The following is a 23438-nucleotide window of genomic DNA, read 5'->3' on the forward strand; positions in this document are numbered from 1 at the left end:
TTCCACCATGGCCTTCCATTTTCTGAAGGTATCAAAGACTTCTGATTTCTTCTTCAGAAAATAAACCCACACTTTCCTCGTAGAATCATCCATGAAGGTGACATAATATAATTAGCCTACAAGAGATGAAACTGAAGATGGTCTCCATACATCAGTATGAACCAACTGTAGCTTTTCTGCCTTGGGTGTTTTGCCAATCTTTGCAAAATTAACTTTCTTTTGTTTTCCAAAGATGCAATCTTCACATAGACCGATGTCTACATTCTTTAGATCCGACAGCTTCCCTTTTGACAAAAGTGTCTTTATCCCTTTCTCGCTCATATGACCAAGCCTTTGGTTCCATAGGTTTGATTTTCCATCAGCATCTGCGGTTGCAATGATATTCTCTAAATTTGAGGTTACATAGAGAGTAACAGTCTTCTTACCACGAGCAATGACGAGTGCTCATTTGGTAATCTTCCATTCACATCCTGAAAAGGTTGTACTATAACCTTCTCCATCAAGTTGTCCTACAGAAATCAGATTTCTTTTGAGGTCAGGAATATGTCTCACTTTTGTCAGCTTCTAGGTGGTCTAGTTTGGCAACTTTAGTTGGATGTCTCCTTTTCCAACGATCTTCAATGTTTCATCATCAGCTAGATGAACCTTCCCAAAATCACCACTGACATAGTTCTCCATGATTTCTTGGCATAGGGTTGAGTGGAAAGATGCCCCTGAATCCAAGATCCATGATTCAATTGGACTATTGACGCTTAGAATCATGGCATCACCTGTCTCCTCTGTCACATTGGTCGATTCTTGTGCGTCGGTATTTTTCTTCGGTGCTCGACAATCTCTTTTAAAGTAACCCTTCTTGCCGCACTTATAACAGGTAAAATCTTTCTTTCCCATTCTGGATTTGGATCTGCCACGATTTGAATTCCTTTCTAAAGTTCTCCCTCTGGACTCCGTGTGCAAGGCTGGGGAGGTTGATGCTTCACTCGATTCTCTCCGTCGAATTTCTTCACTCAATACCAGATCCCAAACATCGTCGAATTTCAATTTGTTATTTCCCGACAAGCTGCTGACTGCTGTAACAGTAGCATTTCAACTATCTGGTAGAGATGATAAGAGAATTAAAGCTCGAACTTCATCATCGAATTCAATATCCACTGAACTCAACTGGGTTGTGATTGTGTTGAGTTCATTTAGGTGTTGTGCCACCAATACTTCTTCCGTCATCCGCAAATTAAATAATTGCCTCATCAAATGAACTTTGTTTGAGGCCGATGGCTTCTCATACATACTGGAGAGAGCCGCCATAAGACCCGCCATGGTCTTTTCCTTTGCTATGTTGAAAGCAACATTGCGGGATAACGTCATTCGGATAACTCCGATGACTTGTCTGTCGAGAAGAGCTCAGTCTTCATTCTTCATGCCCTCTGGTTGCTTTCCTGAGAGGGGTTGATATAGATTTTTCTGGTACAAAAAATCTTCAATCTGCATCTTCCGAAAGCCAAAGTCCGCACCATCAAACTTTTTAATTTTCACCTTCCCTTCGTCTGCAGCCATCGCTGCCACTCGAATCTGGATTCGTTTGGATCGTTTCTGATAATTCGCGAACCACCGTGTATTAGAACACCTCCGTAGATAAATTCGTATCGCCGACAAAATTTTACTATTTACGAAATTCACTATTTACGTGAATAGTAATGAATAGTAACCTCATAAAATTCACAACCAAAAGCTCTGATACCAGCTATTGGGAAATAAGCAAGTAACAAGTAATTTTCCTATAGCCAGATTAGTGAGAATACGAAATAAAAGCGGAAAAATAATACCCGAAAAATTGATAACGGATGTCAGCCAATTGTGCTTACGTCTCCGGACTGCTGCAGATATTTTACTAAAGAGAAAATTTACAGGTATTTACAAAACACACTTGAGAGAGAATTGGAAGATTTTGGGATGATTTTGAAGCTAAATGGGCTAGTGTATTTATAGTTGAAGCTTAAGGACTAATATTGTAAATACCCTAAAATGTGTAGTGGCTAAAAAAGTAATTAACCCATTTCCAAAAAATATAAAAAATTGGGAGAATTAATTACACTGAATTCGGTAGAATTCAGGGCGAATTCGGTGCCCCATGCGCCTCCATTCTTGACCCATGTGCTTCCATTTTTGACTTTACACTATGTTGCACTAGAAATCAACCACCAAGAAAGGGGGACAAAAAACGTGTGATTCCTGATCAAGACTAAGGCGATGAGAGCTCCGCCTAGAAGAAAGACACAAAAGGGATAAAATGTCTTTCTTCTCTTAGGATATTTCTTAAAATAAAAGAGTGGTATTAGTTTTGAAATGAAGAGAAGGTCATCACTTGTCCAATTAATTGTCGATTGCAACAGCAGACTCGAATCGATTGTTTTGAGTGAATGCCCATATGGGCAAAAGGGTTTAAGTTGTCAAACACAGACAGGGCTAAGGTAAGCTTTATCACGAATTCAAAGCCGAGAACCAAGCTAAGGATTCATGACTAATGTGAAAACCTAGCGAACAAAGAAGTGCGGCCCCTACATCGATCAAGATTCCTGACACGGGGACTCTTTCAATACGTACTGTTATGTAAAGTGCCTTTAGGTGCATGGTCATTGCACAGTAGGTCAATCTATGAAGACTCGTTCTGAGGTTATTGGTTGTAGAAAGCTTGTGTCCTTTTTATTTTTGAAGATAATGATTATAAGACTGTGTTTTATCAATGTAACATGCTCAGTCTGCTTCTTTCGCTGTTTGTTTGAGAACTTATCTCTTCTTCGAGTTTTTTAGGTTCCTTAGACTCTACTCTATATGAATTGGATTTCTTTAGAGCTAACGATTTAATAAAGGAGAGGGAGTTATCTAAAGACTATGGTTGTCTAGAGTATAGTAAAGACTAACTGTCGTGTGGGAATGAATTTCTTTTCGTTTTTTGGGCATGTCTAAGTAATAGGCCCTCCTTAAGGCTTTCGGGAAGGGGAAGAGAATTTTGTATCTAAAGGATAAAGAAATGTGGTTTAATAAAAAAAAAAGTCTCTTTCATGCATCAATCGAGAATGCTTGTTAGCATACTTGCGTACCAAAGTAGCTGACTTTCTTATTATGCCTTTTCGTTAGCTACTTAGAATGAACCACACAGAAGCAATTTCAAACATTGCTATATGACATTTGATATCCCAGAAAAAGGAACTTTATCACGGACAAAGGAGATATGAGTTCAAAAAGCATAAGAACAACTAACAACTAGCTTAGTGAATCGATCTTTAGTGTTTCCTGTGATTAGTGGTTCTCCCGAGGCGCAATCCAACACCAGTTTATGAAACAAAAAGCACATTTGACTCCAAAAATAAAATGAATGAAGCCTATGTTCGAATGAGTGGGGCATGGGAATATGCTCTCGAATACCATATTAAGAAAGAAAAAGGAATGAATCAACTATAAAGAATAACTATGTAACACCCTAACTAAGTTTGACCCAAAGATTTATGGATTACAATGTCTCTTGGGACTACCGAAATAGTGACCCAAAAAAATCTTTAAAAATTTCTTTTAAATTCATTAAAATAATTCATCCACAATATTAAAACAAACCATAGTAATAATATGAATTTACAAAATAATGGGGAGCTCCCAAAATATATCCAAAATAAATACAATACCAGTATAAATCAAAGTTATGACTGAATATACAAAAAAGGGTCCATAAATAGTACATGCCTTCTAAAGAAGACTCAAGAAGTACTCTGATAGTCACTGTTGGTATGGTATGCTACACTGGAATATTTGCTACCAGTAACTCCCCCATGATTTGCCCCTAAAAACCTACGCACAGAAACGCATTCCGAACGTTGAGCTTACGAGCTTAGTGTCTCACTAATAATTGTACTATACTATATGCGTTCATTTAAAGAGCAGACTAGCGACATTGGTCTGAAACATGCTAAGACATAAGATATCGAAACCTAATCTACTAAACTGTGACAGGCATCATGGTACGGTGGAGGGATTTTGTCATCTAGGAGCTCACACCCATCTAGCCTAACGGGTGGGAATCCAAAAATTTTTCATCGAAAACTTACACCCGCCAACCACTCCGTCGAGTCTTGGGGCATCTGGCGTCCAGTCGGCTGCTGAAGTGTCGTGGCAATGACTTGTATCCACTAACTGTCATATTTTTGCTAAGAGTAACTAGGGTATCTTGACTGTTTCCTGAGTGTTAAACAATGTTAGTTTTATGTAAACCTAGTTGTTACTATTTCTACTATTCTGATATTAATTACTTTTATTACTTGAAGTTTTATTTGTTGTTATTCAAGTGTATATAGGTACCTCGAGTCTAATCACTTAACCCCTGGATTATTTATCAAAATATGCTCGTGGATACCGATACTGACCCTTCAGAATCGATACTGAACCTTTGGTATCGATGTCCCTGTCTGACGTGGTTGTTGGGTTAAAGAAGTATCGATACTCTAGGTTGAGTATTGATACTTTGGTGCTGGGGTATCGGTACTTGACTGAGTATCAATACCAAAAATGAGCTATATAGTATAGATGAGCCAAGAGTGAGTTACCTGATGACTCTAGGCTGTTGGGAGTGCCCAAGGCTTAACCTAGAACAAGCTTATCCTTTCTCTTAGCTTTGGAGCTCTCTCCAATCTCCCTCTCTATCAAAAAATCAAAGCAAGGATTACTAACGTTGCTGGAAAGTTATAAGGAGTATTTAAAACGCTCCTAGAGGTTTAAATCTCCCTAAACCAAACTGGAAATGCTTGGGTTCCTAAAACCCCCCACTAAACCCATATTTTGAAACTAAGGTAGAAAGATGAAGTTCAGAGTTTAAAAGAAAGCTCAGGGAATGTTGATTTCGTTTCCTACCTTGGTGTTACTGAAAAATGCTTGAAGGGAACTAAAGCTTTCACCTTTTACTTAGAAAACTATGGAAGAAGATGAAGAAGATGACGATGAAGAAGAAGGGAGCTTGAGAGAAGAAGACAAAGGTGAAGAAAAAAAGAAGTGGGATCAGACGTGATATCATTATTTCAAAAATTATGATCAATCTTTATTTTAAATAAGGGTCTAATTACATTCTAGGTCCTCTGGTTTTAGTTACAGCCTAAAAACATCCTTTTTAACCTCCATTGGACTTATCTCAAGCCCATATCCACTTTATTTTGGGTCAAACATTCCCACAAGCTAGAAATTAATCCAAGGCCCATCTTGGGTTAGCCTAAAACTTCTAACCCTGGATTCGGGGCGTTACAAAGTATCTATCTTTTCCCTTTACCATTTACTTGAATGATATGTTCCATTTTACTCTTTTCTCATACGAGGTAATAAAATTATAGAAGAGGGTTGTGCTTGCAAGCCTAGCTATCTCTCTGGGGAAGATACAACTGATGACCACTTACGTAATTTAGTGCATTCCTTGTCGAGAGAAGATAAGAAAATTTGGAAACTTTTCAAAGAAAAAACTGATTTTATGAACTCTATTTTCAAAGGAAAGTCACAGATACGAGTAGATTGGGGTTTTTCGAGTAAAAAACAACTTGGTTTGGTCAATAGCGGAGGTGTGCCTCTTTTTTTGAATCGCCTTCTCGTACTGCGAGTCATTGTTCTTCCCGTTAACAAGTTTATTCGTAGTAATATAATAGCTTGCTATTATTGTTGTATTTTATGTTATTGTAAATATGCATTTATATGCTTACTTTATTTCCAATATATAGTGAATGAGAACAAACCCTATAGTGTATGGGATTCTCACAATTCTTCATGTTATCTTACCATTTTTTTAGAATTGTCCGCTCATAGCACGATGAAATTGTCCAATTATAGCCTGACGCACTGCTTCAATGGCTCGATATAAAAGACAACCAGCTTTACAACTTTTAATGCCATATTTTCCAAAACCAAGTTTTGTACCATCCGGTTTGCAACCCTACTACAGCTTCCTTTTCGATTTTTACTATATTTCGTACATTTTGGATATAGCCCGTCCCCCCTTTTTTGACTATAAGAAATCCACACTCTGACACCTGATATTCTGTAACGAGTAATTACTTCCACGAGAGCATAATCGATTTTCTGGTTAAATACATTATGAGATGTTTTCCCATACTTTCCGCATTCAGTTCTAGTTATTTCTGAGCATTTTAATCGACCTGAACAATATATATGGATCCCCTCAACTCACTATTTTATTAAAAATGGAATGAAATGATCTTGTTTTCCTCCTCAGTTGAAAAGAGATGTCTTGAGCAATCGGAGAAGCACTTTGATAAACAGATTTTATTTTGACCGACTCAATTAAGGTATTAGTGTTTGTTCTATTGGACGACAACAATTTAACTTTTTTTTTTACTTCGTTTAAATAAGAGTAGTTGTACCCATACAGAATTATTATCTTTCTCAGTATGATCTCTATTATCATATGATTTCCTTATCAATTCGTATTTAAACTTATAAAATCATACATGTTCTTGGAGAAGACATTACAATGTTCTATATGGATGTTTACACTAAAAAATTAATTTGACTAAAATTAATCTTACCAATCGTGTTTGTTCCAAAGGTTGAGACCCTAATAATATGTCCCAGTTTTGGTTTATTAGTCCCTACAACATCCTATATAAGATTTTCTGAAAATAATCATTATTTGATTTGAGGCTATTCTTAGTGTTATTGATGAATTAGCGGGCTTTGTTTTCAGCAAGACATATCATAAACATCATTCGATATGAGATTTTGCGATCAATATTATAAGTTCTAATGATTTTTTTTTTTTGAAATTTGACTAAACAAAGTTATGATCGAGTTGAATATATTTTGTCTAAAGTGATTGATAGTATATATATTATAGACACATTTTCGTCTTATGATATAGTATAAACCAACAATTTAACTTTTTTTTTTACTTCGTTTAAATAAGAGTAGTTGTACCCATACAGAATTATTATCTTTCTCAGTATGATCTCTATTATCATATGTATTTCCTTTATCAATTCGTATTTAAACTTATAAAACTCATACATGTTCTTGGAGAAGACATTACAATGTTCTATATGGATGTTTTACACTAAAAAATTAATTTGACTAAAATTAATCTTACCAAGATCGTGTTTGTTCCAAAGGTTGAGACCCCTAATAATATGTCCCAGTTTTGGTTTATTAGTCCCTACAACATCCTATATAAGATTTTCTGAAAATAATCATTATTTGATTTGAGGCTATTCTTAGTGTTGTATTGATGAATCTTAGCGGGCTTTTGTTTTCAGCAAGACATATCATAAACATCATTCGATATGAGATTTTGCGATCAATATTATAAGTTCTAATGATTTTTTTTTTTTTTTGAAATTTGACATAAACAAAGTTTATGATCGAGTTGAATATATTTTGTCTAAAGTGATTGCATAGTATATAATATTATAGACACATTTTCGTCCTTATGCTATATAGTATAAACATGACTGTGTAGTATATATATATATTGTTTATATTATATAATATATAACATAGTATGTTGTGTACCATAATTATATAATGTATATATTATGCCATTATATATTACATAGCATATAATATAATATATATATATATATATATATATATATATACACATTACATATTATTTTATTACACATATACATATTTATCATTTCTTTTTTATTTTTCAGATCCAACCCAATGGTTACAAGCTCAGAAGCCCAACAATGATTCAAAAAGTAGCAGCCAAAATCTAGAGCCCCACCCGAGACCCGAGACCCGAGTCCACTGAAGCCCGACCTAAGCCAACCTTTCACCTGAAACAGTTAGGGTTTTCAAACCTTAACCCTTCTTTCCTCAGCGCCGCATTTCCATCCCAATCACAACACCACCCGGTCAATAGTCCGCCTTTCTCGGCCATCAGTGACTTGGGTTCATAGGACTCACCAACAAACAACAAACCAGCAAGGATTTTAGTCCGAGTAAAACTCTAAGAAAAACTGAACTAAAAATGGATTTCCAGAGCTATAAATACATGTACAATCACAATCAAACCACACAAGAAATATACAAAATCACTAGAGAAAACACTCAAAAAATCGAAGCATTTGTAAAAATTTCGAAGAGAAATAAAGTCGTAAAGTTCTCACCTTTTCTTGATTATGTACTTGCATGAAGGTTATTTTTTATTTTTTTCCTTTGGTTTCGACTTGAAAAATACCAAATCGGTCGATGATCGGGGGAGGGTTTCGAGATCTTTTTGTTCAAATCTAGCCCTCCCCGATGCTTGTTTTTGAAAACTAAGGTGGTTTTTGCAGTAAGGGTGAGGAGAGCTTTCGAAAACTGTAAAAAAAATTTGGTCACCGCCGATGAACGACGGCCGGTGCCGATCTACGGCAGCAGGCAAGGTGATGGTCGGCCGGACTCTGGGTTTGGCGTCGTGTTCTTCATTTGCTGAAGAACATGATGAACAAGGGTGAGAGTTTGAAAATTTTGGTTTTGATCGGTTTTGAAAAAAGGAGGAAAATGAATAAGTTTTGGTGGTATTTGACTTATATATTGACCCGTTGACCCGACCCACGGACCCTAGGATCTGTGTGTTTTTTCGAAAAAGTGGGATAATTACAGTTTCACTCCCTCATGATTTGTAAACGTTTATTTTTCCCCTTAAAATCGATTTTTACCCCGAATTGCTTTTAATTTTGCCACCCACTTTATTTTTCTTTCAATTTAGCCCTTTTAATTAATTTACAATTTAATTATTTTTTATTATTATTTTATTTTTTTCTTCTTAAATTGCTTTTAATTTTATTTTATTTTCTTTTTTTAAATTGTTTTGATTTAGTTCTAATTTGTTTTTATTTTACTTCTTTTCCTACTTTTAATTATTCCTTTTTTATCCTATTTTTCATATTTTTTCTTTCTTTCTTCTCCTTTTAATTGTTTTTAATTTAATTTAATTATTTATTTATTTCTTTTAATTGATTTTTATTTAATTTAATTTTTTTTATTTCTTTTTCTTCTTTTTAAATTGTTCTTTTTTATTTTTAGGTAACTTTTCGGTTTCTTTTTATTTATTTCATTTCTTTCTTTCTTTTTAATTTAGTTTTATATAATTTTTATTTTCCTTTTTTCAATTTAATTAATTTATTTTTGAGGCATATGTTTGTTTTATTATATTTCTGTTATTTTTTATTTTTTTTTATTTTTTTTTATTTTTTTTGTTTGATTTATATTTAATTTCACGATTAATATTTTTACCCTTAATTCAATAGACCCTTTTTTCTTTGTATTCTTAATAGGCAATTTGTTTTTGTTTTTATTTCTTTTAATTCCTTAGCATGCACATATTTGTTTTTACTTAAAACATTGTAATTTAACTTTTTTTTTTGTATTCAGCATGTAACTTTACCAATCTAAATTTTTTTAATTTTTAAGGGTATTTTAATCAATCGGATGTAAGTAATTTGGTTCGAACTTTTATCTTTCAATTTTCTTAAGTAAGACAACTGAGAAATTAATTAGTACCGAAAGGGCAGTTCAAGGGTGCTAATCCTTCCTTGACTGTAACCGACTCCCGGATCCGACATAACTTTGGCAAGATGCAGATCATGTAAGAAATTGAGGTATTCGATCAACCCATTTGTTCTTAAAAAATGATCGGTGGTGACTCTAACCCATTTATTTCAAGTCGAAGTCTAATTTCAGGCCCACCCAAAAGACGGCTATAACAAATATGTCATCGTTTTGGACATGAATATGTATCATACCATCACTTTGAACATATAAAACTTATCAAGTTATCGATAAAAAGATGAACTAACAATTGTCATCTAATTAAGAAATATTTTTGCACTGATTGAAACTTTGAAAGTCAAAATCCTAAAAAAGAAGAGAGAAAAAGTATTTAATCATACGTTAGAAATACTAATTTCCAACACTATACCTTTTATATTTTATCATTGATGCTTTCCCTTTCATCATCAAATCTTTTACAGTTTTTTTTAATTTCATTAGAAAAAACATGTTTTTTCAACATCTATAAAGACCATCTTTCCATTTTTCTTTTCTGATTGCAGAAATTCCATCATTTGATTGTTCCGAGAAAGCAAGACAAAAACAAAAATCATGGGCTGAATTGAATGCTCAAAACAGCACAGAAGAGCTAAACATGTCCACTGGTTGGATTAAGTTAAAACCCCGAATTTTTCGTTTTTCAAATTTCTTATACAAACCCGGACCAGGTATATAAAATTAAACCCAATTAAGTAAACAAACCTTTAGAAAAGGTATAAATGTAATAAAAGTACACTTCCAAAAAAATATATAAATACCAACAGGGGTTGATTCAAGTGGTAAGCAGTTTGATTATGCTTAAGCAAACTCTCAGGTTCGTCCTTGTGTTTGCAGAAAATCTCTATCGGTAGACTCACCCACCAAAGTTAAGGGGTTGTTTGTTTGCCTCTTAATGGAACCATTCAGCTTTGTTTCGCACCTCTGAATGATTCAGTGCTGATTGATTCAACAAAACAGTGTTGAATAATTCAGCATAGAAGTACATTCTGAATGATTCAGAGCCATTATCAAACAGCATGTCATATTCAGAGCTAATTCATACAGAGTCTCTGAATCATTAAGCGCTTAATCATTCTGAAGTAAATAAACAACCCCTAACTGCGCGACGCGGATCAATTTAGATTAATCATGACAAAACCTTAGAAACAAGAGAAAAAAAATATAAATAAAAGTAGAATCATATCCTCTTTGCTCACAAACAGCCTCACCACTTTATCTGTAAGACGACACGACAAGAAAAACAGGTGCCAGAGCCGGACTCGGTTTGGTTCGCAAAGAATCAACTTCCTTGAGAATGCGTGAGTTTCTTCTATCCCATTTGAGTGAAGTACCATTGCCTCTAATGGAGAAAACAGTCTCTGGTTGGAACACCAAGAGAGCAATACAAGAAACAAGAAGGAACCCTCTTGTGCCATCCGAAAACCCCATGTTTTATGTTGAAAGAGAAGACAACAGGTACTATAAGAAAATTTTGAACTTTGTTACGAGTCCGAAACAGAGACAATCAGCAGCTTATAAATGATTTGCAGCCTATGATTCTATGGGACAGGGAAGAGTAAAAAGCATAAAAAAGCAATCTTGGGTCCCGTTGTAGGGAAGTTTCGGATTCACTTCAATCAGTAGCCTGCCATGGAAGCATTACAAGATTCTGGACTGGTTTGAACAAAAAATTTGGAATTTGAACACTGTCCTTGGGAACACAAATCTATCTTTAGAATTCCAAGCTCTTCATTCAACAAAAATTCCTACTTTCCCTTTATGCTTTAATTTCCATTGGTTTTGCCCAACATCTCCAACAACGGATCTTAACAATACAGTTCGAAGTTTTCAAAAAAAATTAAAAAAATGGAAATCTAATTAAAATTTCTTAATAAAATTGAGACTTAATGAGAATTGTTACAATTTTCAAGGGATAGAATTAAAAATATTCAGAAAGAACTAAGATATAGTATGATTTTAAAAAAAAATGAAAGGACCAAAGTATGCTTGTGTTGTATCGCTTGTTGGCGGTCCAAACTCTGTTTAATAAAATATTTATTTTATTAAAAATCATCTCTTGATATTATCATCATTTTCACCTTCTATCATACTTATTAAATGATAATGTGACACACATAAGACACGTGACAAAAAATAAAATATTTAATTTTAATTCAACATAACAATTGAAGTACAACATGGTAAATGCGAGGTAAACGAATCACCTCGTTTTCTTTCACTGCTAGTAGAAAAATGGTTTACCCATAGTTCCATCACTAGCCTACCATTGCCACTTGCCGGCCGGAGATTATTGAAGTGGCTCCTGATGAGGAGATGCCGCAGGTCCCGGTGCTATAGTGAACTGTAGACCATGACGTTGTCCGGCTATCATGAACGCAACTTCGGCTGCTGCAAGAGCCGCTGCTTCCTGTTTCAATAAGGAAAAAAGTACATTATTTGCCAAAGATCTACAATTCTGGATAATCTGAACCACTAAAACAGTACGAGAACATTTAGCTTTGGCATGAACGAGACAGTTTTTATGCGATATTTTCTTCATAAATCCGAAAACGGCAGAAAGGCAGACGCGAATATACATTTTTCAGTCTGTGATGTAGATCACCCTCAACATGACTAAGAAAAGTAATGCTCTTTCATTTTATTTTCAAGAAACCGAAGAGATATTACCTGTCTCTGCCTTCGGCGCTGCAATATGCTGATGGCCCAGGCCATAATGTAACATGGGAGAAGAAAGCTGGCAGCGCGAAGCAGGAAAAGCTACATTAATGTTAAAAAAATCGCTTCAGTTAAAAAAACAAATCAATGTGAATTACTAAAGGATTAATGAAAATTCATCCCATGCTTACAGAGAAAAATGCAGATGCATCATCATCTCCATCTCCAGCTGTTAGGTACAGAGCATGCCTTAAGAGTAGAAGAGCCATTAACTGCAAATAAACCGAGAAAATAAGATGCAAACAGATATAGAAGAAAAAAAATTAACAGCATGTCATTTTATTTATTGGGTACAGATAATATGAACGGTAAAAAATACTTCATAAAACTATAAACGGATGGAAGGAACCATGGAGATTTTATTACTAACATATGCCAATACGTAGGAAAGGGTAATGAATTGTTTTATTTCTATAGAGAAATGTAAGCTTACTATTAGGACCGCAGACCGGCAAAATGCAGCTCCACTAAAATTGGTATCAGCATATTCATCATAATCTGCTTCCAAAAGATGGCGTTCTGCAGCAGCCACGGCTATAATTCGAGGGTCACGCAAATCCAAAGGAGCACCAGAGATTGTCCAACCCTCACTTTTGAACATAAAAAAATGGACAATAAGATATCAAAGGTTATGAACATAAACAGTAGCAAACCATCCTAAAGATTACTGAACTTATAGATAAATCCTCACCAACAGAAAAAGCTCTTGGTTACATGACCAATATTGATGACAAAAACCGAGAAAGAAGAGATCGAATTTAAAACGACACTGATCTTTATTATGTCTATATTCTGGCTATGTGGGTGCACTTCACTTGCAAGACTTACCCGATATCAATTGTAGTATCCTCTGACTGAGGTGGTGTTGGTGGCGGTGCAGTATATCCTGGTTGGTAAGGCTGCAAATTAAATATATTTAACAGAAAAAGTGAGTACATTGACCCAAGAATTCAGCTCAACACTAACCTTGTTTCAATGAATGAAACATTACATGATTATGTTCGGTTTCCAAAGGAAAAATGAAATTAACATGGTCATCATATGAATCTTCCAACAATACACACATAACCACACATGTATACCACGCCGAAACAACCTCCTAGCAGCTAGTGGTAAAGTGCTATCAAATGCATAACCTGTACCAAAGATTTGTGGCTCAAATATTTGCAAAAGCACTTTTCTGTCATTTAAAAACATTCAGCGGAAAAATAAGAAAATTTATCAAAAGATTGATGGATAAGACCGTATTTATCAGCAGACAAAACTTCAACTTGAACCAGAATTATTTTTAAGTCCACAACACAAAACGTGAAACATATTTCATACTGAAAATATAGGAAGTTATAAGAAACGTCCACCTTGAGAACCGAGGATTAAGGGTCAAAGAGTTATGAGCACGAGCACACTGTCGTTTGAAAACTAGCGACACAAAATAAGACATTTATGTAAACCTGGTGCATAAGACCCTGGTAAAACTCCATTTCGTAAACCCCAAATTGCTCCATCACATAAAGCAAAACTTATGTCATCATGAACAAAGACATAGATCATAAGCACCCAACCTTGGGCATGTACACACCAAAAATGTGATAAACAATATATTTCACACACACAAAAAATGATTCTTGCATACAGGAAGCTTGCAATCTGCTGGGTCATTTTAGATCAAATCATCGTTTCCAAAAGCCCGGTGCTGAAAAGGTAGCTACTGATGTTCATCTCATTTTCAACTTGCAGGAAAAATTTACTTTAAATAACAAAGGCGTCAAGATTATTGCCACGTCATATTCAATAAATTCACTACTGTTTGTAGTAGGAGAGTGTGACCCGCTGAGCATATAATTTGCTAATTGAAAAATGACAACCAGGTAGATGAAGTTATAGGGAAAATACCAAGTGAACAATTCAGCAATATAAAATGTTAATTGAATCAAGACTATATAAGCTGTCATCCATGAATTAACAGCTGAGCAACTATTCCATGTACTTAGATGGATTCATCCAGACACCTTGAAACATAAATATTATCCATATTTTGAACATCAAAGTCCATGCTTTCATACTTAAAATCATTAAGGGACAATGGGACATAAAGGATCTTGCATTTGGGGTTAAACAATGCAGCCTAAACGAGTCAAAGATAATAAAAGGGACAAGCTCAAAAGACCTTTTTTTTCAAAATGGAAATAATATTTATTAAAAATATTCCACTGTGATACCAACGGAAAGAAGAAAAAAAAATATCTGTAAGCATTTAGGATGTTGTTAGCCTAAAGATTACAATGGACACTTCAAAACCTAAAAGTCAAAATAAACAAACAGAGACAAAAAGGGTAAAAAGAAAAAAGGGCATTCGTCAAGATAAGGGTGATCAAAATTTGAGGTAATGCAATAATAACCATATGACTAGGCAGTCTATTCTCAACTGAAATAAAAATTGCCAGAATATAAAGGCCTTTTCCCTTTTTAAGGGCATGAGAAAAAGCATCATTCAACCAGGTAGATGTGCAACTTTACACCACTGTTAGTAAATCGATTTGTCAAAAAATGAAACTAAATTATAATTCTTGACCTCTAGAACCAGATTTATTTTCACAAGTATGCAAATTGATGTGGGTGAATGCCAAAACAAAAGGTAGGAGATCTCTTCCTCCTAGGTGAACTAATGAAGATGGAACCATTTTACAGAGCAGGGGTTTACCTGATGACAAATCTCACAAGTTATATCTCCTTTCTCATTGCACCAATGCTGAACACATTTCCTGTGAGCAAACTGGATGATAAAATTATGTCAACTAATGCTATTACACTAAAAGAATAAGAAGACAAGATAATGAATCCATTTCTTAATTAAAAGAGAAGTACTCCGAAATTAGATGGAAAACCATCAAACATTTCTCCAAATCACGACGACATTCAAAACATTAGCCACACATATATTTTTTACACGACTTAGGGCTAAGATAATTGATACTTTTAGAGATAATAGAAGCCATCATTGCAGCAAACCAAACATATTTACTGAATAAATTGAAATATAAAGCTTCAGGGAATAAGTTTCAAAACACTCCAAAACAATGAATACCTTCAAACTACCACTACATGCACAAGGTGTCTCCAAATTCTTAATGTCATCCTCCTCCTGGCAGATTCGGCATTCAGCTGCCTGTATAAGTGGTTCTTCTTCGTCATAGGAACCATATTCTTCCACTTCCTTAACACCAATAGCACAAGCATCTGGCTCAGAGGCTTGGGAAGAGCCTTCACCAGAAGATCGAACAGCCTCAGTTTCTTGCGTTGATTGCAAACTCTCAGGTGTTATAAGACGGTCCACACATAAAACCAGATGATCGCCCATTTTTATCCAAAATGAAAGGTCCTTACACAACACACAACGATGCATCAAAAGTTTCAGTTAGTCAGATTAAAAATTGAGGCTTGAAATGCGAAATGTACTTCCAAAATTAACACACAGGGCTTTAACTTTAAAAGTTGGTGCTAGATTTAACTGTTAGGAATATAACAAAACTAAGCAAGATAGATGAAATCAAAATCTTTTTTTTTCTTTTTTCTTTTTATGTAATTACTGAAAACCCTTGGTTATGAACATCAGATGGTGTGAAATTCCCTTTCTCATTAACTCTATTGTTTTATTATTTATTATCATACAAATTTCGAATTTTCTCTTTATTTATTTCATAAAATCTCTTCCTATCGGCTATATCCCCAGAATTAATATCCAAATAAACAGACTACTCCCGAGGGTTTCATCTTTAGTTATCCAGGAAGAAAATTCCATCTTTTGCTGAAGAGTTTCATTTTCATTTTCAAATTTCCATCGAAAATGAGAAAGGAAAAGAACACAAAGCAATTCCGTTTTCTGGGCAACCGAACCATACCAAAATTCCCAAACTCAAAAGAAAAATCAATTCAAATCCCCCCCCCCCAAAAAAAAAAGAAAGAAAGAAAGAAAAGAAATCAGATTCATGATCAGAATCGAACGAATCCATTAACTAAAACCAAGACATAACAGCACAAACAAATTACCCGTAACTGGCGCTTTGATCTTGGAATCTGGAATGTTGTTTTCGCTTATCTTTTTATAAAGCTTTAATGAAAAGTCTCTAGTCTTTTCTTTCCTTTGCTTGGAAATGAAACAAAATTGACAAAAAAAAATCTTTTTCCACATAAAAGAATATAATTTTAGTGTAAAATTAAATGTAAAAGGAAAAAGAATTTTGAAAGAGACATTGACGATTTCAACGTTGATTTTGCGGTTTGGTGACTTGGCTGATCGGCTAATACAAGAACCGGAAGCTTTGGATAACGTCCGTCCAAGGACAAGGACTAACTTTGTAATTTCTAGAAGTCCGTCGCCGCTCGGTTTTCTATCCTTACTGATAACGGACGTCAAAGGTTATGATCGGAAATTCGTTTCTTCGTATTTCGGATGAAAACAATTAATACATGTCGTCAAAATCACGAATTCATAAAAAAAAATCTTTCTAATAAATAATATTAATGTATAATTCTAGAAGTCAAAGTAAATCACTATAACAATACATCCGATACTAACGAAAGATAATAAATATAAATGAAAAATAACCAAAATATATTCAATGTTTATAATAAAATAAATATTATACAAATATGAAAATTTTAGTGGTTAAAGAATCATTGTTATTTTTAGAGGATACGAGTTCGAGCACAAACGATTGCAAGGGTAATTAAAAGTTTACTGTAAAATAATTAATAATATTTGGAACGAATACTATTTTATAATCATTTTAACTTCATGAAAAAAAATATGAAAACTTTAGATAAAATAAGAAAAGGAATCTATTTATGTTTGTGTAAAATTGGGCGAGTATTATACATCCTTACGAACATTTTATATTCTTAATATTTTAAAATTTCAATCGTTAAATCTATTGATATTATTGTACTTATTATGGAGGTATATTTTCGAGTCAATTTAATATTTTCATAAATTAACAACTTTATTAATATATTTGACAATTAAAAATTGATTAAAATGTAAAACTCAGACAATTGGATATTAAAACCTAAAATTTAGAAACTTTGATATTTTTATTATTAAAAACTATTGAAAAATATTTTTTTATTAATGTAAATATACATATATATATATATATATATAAACCCAAAGCTTAGACACCTATATATCAGGGCCGGTCCTAACTATTTATAGGCTCGGGGGAAAAATAAAAAATTGGGCCCCTAATATAAAAAAAAGAAATATATAATATAAAAATTTTATTAGATTTTTTATTAAATTAAAAAAATAGTAATTCATTACAATATAAAAGATGTAAAAAAATATTTAAGAATACAAATACTTATAAAAAAATATTACATTCGATTATTTTTTATGCAAAATCATTGATTATAGTGTTAATATCAATGTTTTCCAAAATATTTTTCTCAATGCATAACATAACATTTGAAAATGAAAGAACGATTTTATCTAAAATTTGAAAATATATAAAATTAAAAAAAGAATTTGAAAACATTTATTACGTATAATTTTAAGAACAAACTTTAATATGATTCAAGCACCATAATAAGAAACTTCAATATGATTCAAGCACCATAATTGATAATAAACAATTGTGATTTTACGTGTGAGAGAAATATGATAAAATAAAAAATTAGAATAATAATTTTCAAATGAATCGTGAAACATGAAAGATAAAAGAATCATGCTAATTATACTTAAATATTTTCCTCTCATGAAGTTTTGAAAAAAAAATTAATAATTTTTTTATTGATATGAAAAATCGGAAAAGAGATTTGGTGAATTGATAGAGGGAATTTGGAAATACCACAATTAAATAGTTGTTTTTTTGAATTTTGATAAAGAAATATTAAATTAAAATTTTATGGAATGACAATTTATTAACGTTAATATAAAATTTAATAAAGATAATTGGCACCTTAATAAATTCATGAGCCCATTATTTTATTGAGTAAACTACGTTTTTAGTTCCTAAATTATTAGTTTTGGTTTATTTTAGTACCTAAAATTTTAATTTTTTCAAAACCATACGTAAAGTGTAGTTTTTTTATTTTATTACCCGCCGTTAAAAAACTTTAATTTTTTATTTCATTTTAGCACCCATTCAAAATTTAACGTTAAGTTTTGAAATTTTTTGAAATTTTAGGTACTAAAACAAATCAAAACTGATAGTCAGGTACTGAACGCGTTAATTTTTTAACAACGGGTACTAAAATGAAATTAAACTAAACATTAGATATAATTTTAAAAAAATTAAAAGTTTGGGTACTAAAACGGATAATTTAGGTACTAAATGCATATATTACTCTATTTTATTTTACACTTTTTTTATTTATTATCAGAAAAATAAAAATATTATAGTAAATAAAATTATTTTGTGGGGCGGGCCCCCTCCTGCCGTGGCCCAGGGCCGACCCTGCTATATATTAAAATGCAATTTGTCTTTTATGTCGTATGGTTGAAATCGAGAATTTTTAAAATTTCTTTTTTAATGATTTAAATTTTAATTAAATCCAAAACTTAGCAATATAAAATATAAAAAGAAAAGTGGGCAGAAAAATAAAATAATACTTGGCCATGGGTTAATGAGATAATGGTTTTTGACCAAGTCATGTTTAAAAAATCCTTAAATAATATTACAAAACTATATTAATATGTATATTCATAAGTTATTATCAAATAAAAGTTTTAGACCAAATGGATACCCAAGAGATTTAATTCTTTTATTTTTTTTATTTAAAAACGTAAATCACTTTGTCTCTCGAGTATAATATATTTTCTAACTATATCATTCAATTATAAAAATATTAAATAATCACTTAATTGTCAACATTTTAGAAATAAATTTAGATATTTATTTGGCACGGTGGATTAATGATGTTACTTGGAATTGATTTGTGTGAAGGATGTTAATGAATTGGTGGGTTCATCCACTCTTAATATTCGATGATTGATTTTAAAATTTATTTGTAGCTAAACATTAATAATAAATTAATTTGAATCTTTAGCCAATAGTAAAAAAAAGCAGATAATGAAATAAATTGCGGGAAAAAGAAGTTTTTTTTTTAAGGTTGAACGTGGAAGAGATAATATTTAAAACGAGTTAGTAAAAATTAAACGATTATATTATTAAAATGTTGAGGATTGTTTATTTAGAATTATAATCAAATTAAAATAAAATGTAAATTTTGAGATTTAATTTATCATTATTATGATAAGGTTACTGACTGTCTCAATAATTATTATTTTTTATCTAAAAACTAACTATCAATGATTATTTTCTACTTCTCATTATTATGATCATTTAATAATGTTTGATACTTGAGAGACATAATTAGAAAATAAGATATAATAGAGAGGCTGTCTAAAGAGTTTACTCAAAATTATTTGCAACTACTGATTTGAAAATCTAAAACCTTTACTAGTATTATATGAGAAATTTTGTATTTATTGACTTTGGCTATTTCTTTTCCCTCAATTGAAAATTTGTGCATATCCACATCTACTTATGACATCTCTATTATTTTTAGTGATGCATCTAAGAAATTTTCATCCCAAAAATAAGATATAAAAATGTTTAAATCATTCAATTTATAAAAAGTGATGAAAAGATCATTTCTATTATAAGATTGGAAAATCTATTAAAAGGTGATGGTTGAAATTAATTTATTATTTTTTCGTGAACATTTTTTTATTTTATATTATTAATTTCATTCATCTATTTTTACACATCTAAGGATCCTGAATCTATATAAAATTAAAAGAATTTTACATTCTATAATAGGATAAAATATCAGACTTAATAAAATACTTACTTTTTAATTTATGCAATTCATAGAAACTGACATGATCTCATCAATGATTTAAGATGTGTTTCCTATTGAACTTGTTCAACCATGTTTGAGTAGTAGTATGATTTTGCTTCTAAATTGTTGAAAAATAAGTTGCTACAAAATAAGGCGTTAGCACTGACTGAAAAATATAGAATACACCAATCATAACGATAATCGTGTCGTGGTATTAACCACTGCCTTAGAAACAAATTCATCATGATGTGTATAATCGTTACAATGGACGAATGGCCTCTCGAGGTTAACACGACTCTCTAAATTTCGTACATGCAAAAGATGGAGTGGACTTTAGTGGTACTACTCTTCTCTCAAAACTCAGAATTAGAACTCATAAAAGTCATGAAAACACTAAGAAGAAGGATTGTGATTCAAAGCAAATGTTTGCTTGGGACATCTTGAATAAGAAGACTTGCTCATTATTTATAACCTAAATAATGAGGAAAAATCATCATTTCATTTAATAGCATTAAAGTGCTCTTCAAACTAAAATTAAAAAACATTAAAATGTTTTAATTCTGAGCATTAACAACATTTCCCAACAAATGCAACATAATTATTTCGTAAAAAATGAGAGCAAAGAGGTTAATACACAAGAAGGGAAATAACGAGATTAGTTGTTTAAGCACTAGTGAACGTATCTAGAACTAGTACAAGTGATGATGAGTAATTATTCTCTTAGATAAGTGAATGAATCTTGAACTTTCTAAGATTAGGGTGAACACATAATACACAACTAACCCCTTCATCCATCGAAGTCGATGTGTCTACAAAGTATATATATATGAATGTATATATATAGCCCTCTTTCATCAAGATTCTAGTAAGTGTACTAGAAAAATGACTCAACATTTTTCATAGAAGATGGTTGGTTCTTTCTTATTTACATAGGTTATTTCATCAAGTTTATCTCAACATAAACCACCCAAAATCGGGCTATGAAATAATTAAGAGCTTTTACAATAGCTCAACTTCACAATAGGTAAGGTGAATTTCTTCAAGTTCATATTAAATGTACCATCCAAACTCTGGGATAAGAAATCATTAAGAATAAATATTTAACCTCATTAATCGGTGAATTCAATATGTCATTCTCACTAGATTCAATTAGTTTACAAACACCAGAGACAACCAAAGCTTTTCTAAGCTTCACCCTTTCTCTCATTTTTTTCTTTCACTCATCCACTCATACATTACACTAGCTACAAAACACGCATATGTATAAGTGTATTAATTGCCTAAGCATGCTTCAATTCAATGTCGTGTTTGACTTTGATTTTACAACTTCTTTTCTTAATTGATAAACTTTGAATTGGATACTACCAACTTAATTCTCCAAGTGGACATGTTCTTCTCCAAGAATTTCTTTACTTTTCTTGAAGGAATTTGGTGCCACCATAAGCTTCAAGGAGAAGTTTCCAACTCATTATTATTTGTTGTTACCAAGTATCGTTGCCACAAGGAGTTTGAAACAATTGTCAAGTGTGTTGCCTTCATCATTAATTGTTGTCACTTCATTCTAGCTTCATTAAGTTTTGGTAAGTGTTTTGCCAACACATAAAGTCAAAAATTATGTTTGACTTCTAACACTTCCCTCAAACTTGATTTTTCATTTCGATATTTTTTCACTTGTCATCTTCAATTACTTCTTCATTTGTTATAATATTACTTTTTACAAGTAAGCTGAAAAATGAAACATTTTGTAATTCATAGTCAATATACCTTTATGGTATTCTTCTCTCCCTTGTAGATCTTCGAACTTTTGTGAGAGTACTTCGGGATTTTCAATTCTATTGCTACTACTATTAATGCTACTTATTGATGGTGAAGCAATTGAATTTTGTTAAGGACCTTGATCATCATCTTGTCCATCTTGATCTATAAGATTATCTTCATCTTTATCTTCATTAAAAAATAGTCCTTCAATTTTCTTTCTTCTTTGCTTTATTTCCAGTATTCTGCTTTATTGTATTATACATCTCTTGAAACTATTACCTTATTGGTAAGAAGATTATAGAACATATAGCTAGGCTTTTATATTTTCATCATACCTGATGAAAATACATTTCTCTCCTATATTATCGAGTTTTTTTCTTATTTGCTCAAGAACATATGTATATGCAACGTACCCAAAAATTTTAAGACGTCTAACTCCCGATTTCTGACCTTTCCATACTTCATTTCACGTCATATATTTAACATTTTTTGTTAAACATATGTTCAAAAAGTAAACTGCATATCAAATAGTTTCATCCTAGAAATTTCTCAATAGGTGCTTAGCTTTTATCATGCTCTTTGCCATGTCAAGGATTTGTGGTTCTTCCTTTTAGGAACTCTATTTTGTTGAGACGTGTATCTTACAATCAATTGATGGAGAAGGCCATGCTCTTCTATAGAAGTCTTCAAATAAATTTGATGTATTCTAGCCTCATATATCTGATCTGAGAATTTTCAAATATTGGTCGCTTTGCTTTTCTACCATTACTTTGAATTCTTTAAATTTCTCTAGTTCTTTTAATTTTTCTTTTAAGATATAAACCCAACTTTTTCTAGTAAAATCATTAATAAAAGTTAGGTAGTATCTATTACTTCTAAGTGATGGTATATCAAAAGGACCAACTATATTCAAGGTTTTGTCTATGTTATTTTCCTTTAATTCATGCCTCACATAGTTGATCTGAAGGTTTTATCTCTGGCATACCTTTCACCATATTTGTCTTCGATAACAACTTCAGACTCGAAAATCTAAAATGTTCATATCTTAAATGTTATAACCAAAAATCATCTTTAATTATTGTCTTCATCCACTTGACTTCTCCTGACTCAATGTCAATGGTAAAAAGACCATTTTGAGTCATATCAACTTGGGAAATTAATTCTCCATCTTGATTTTTGATGGCAAGGTAGCGATTCTTCATCTAGACTTCATATCATTTTTGTTGGAGTTGACCGAGGTTGATGATAGTGCTTTTCAAAGCTGGTACATGATACACATATGAGATGTATTTATTTTCTCTATTATTTTGTATTATCATAACTTTGCCTTAGACTTTGAATTTTGTGTGTGAATTATCTCCAAACGTTACTCGACCATAGACCATTTCATCTAACTTCATGAATATCTCTTTTCGGTCACATATGTGGTTGCTGGAACAATTGTCAAGATACCAAATATTTTTCATCAAACTTCACTTGTTTGATTAGTGGCATATGATCGACCACCATGTCCACGTGTTCCTCGTCCACCTCTATATCTTCCA

At 32.3% G+C, this 23438-nt stretch overlaps 1 protein-coding gene across 2 annotated transcripts; it reads right to left on the bottom strand.

The window, feature by feature from the left end:
• Window positions 1–11705: 11705 nt before the first annotated feature.
• On the bottom strand, window positions 11706–16500 carry LOC120122005. Of its 2 annotated transcripts, XM_039141268.1 has the most exons (8): window positions 16339–16500; window positions 15377–15670; window positions 14993–15064; window positions 13120–13190; window positions 12725–12881; window positions 12423–12503; window positions 12244–12333; window positions 11706–11983 (listed from the first exon to the last, which is right to left on the bottom strand). In XM_039141268.1, exons 2-8 carry the CDS (start codon window positions 15647–15649, stop codon window positions 11864–11866), a joined length of 864 nt encoding a protein of 287 aa, XP_038997199.1. In that variant the 5' UTR covers window positions 15650–15670; window positions 16339–16500; the 3' UTR covers window positions 11706–11863. The 2 variants fall into 2 exon arrangements, with proteins under 2 accessions (XP_038997199.1, XP_038997200.1); XM_039141269.1 differs by lacking the exon at window positions 16339–16500 and having other exon boundaries at window positions 15377–15680.
• Between the last annotated feature and the right edge of the window lie 6938 nt (window positions 16501–23438).

This window comes from Hibiscus syriacus, unplaced genomic scaffold, assembly GCF_006381635.1.
Source record: "Hibiscus syriacus cultivar Baekdansim isolate YM2019G1 unplaced genomic scaffold, ASM638163v2 tig00110384_pilon, whole genome shotgun sequence".
Lineage (NCBI taxonomy): Eukaryota > Viridiplantae > Streptophyta > Magnoliopsida > Malvales > Malvaceae > Hibiscus > Hibiscus syriacus.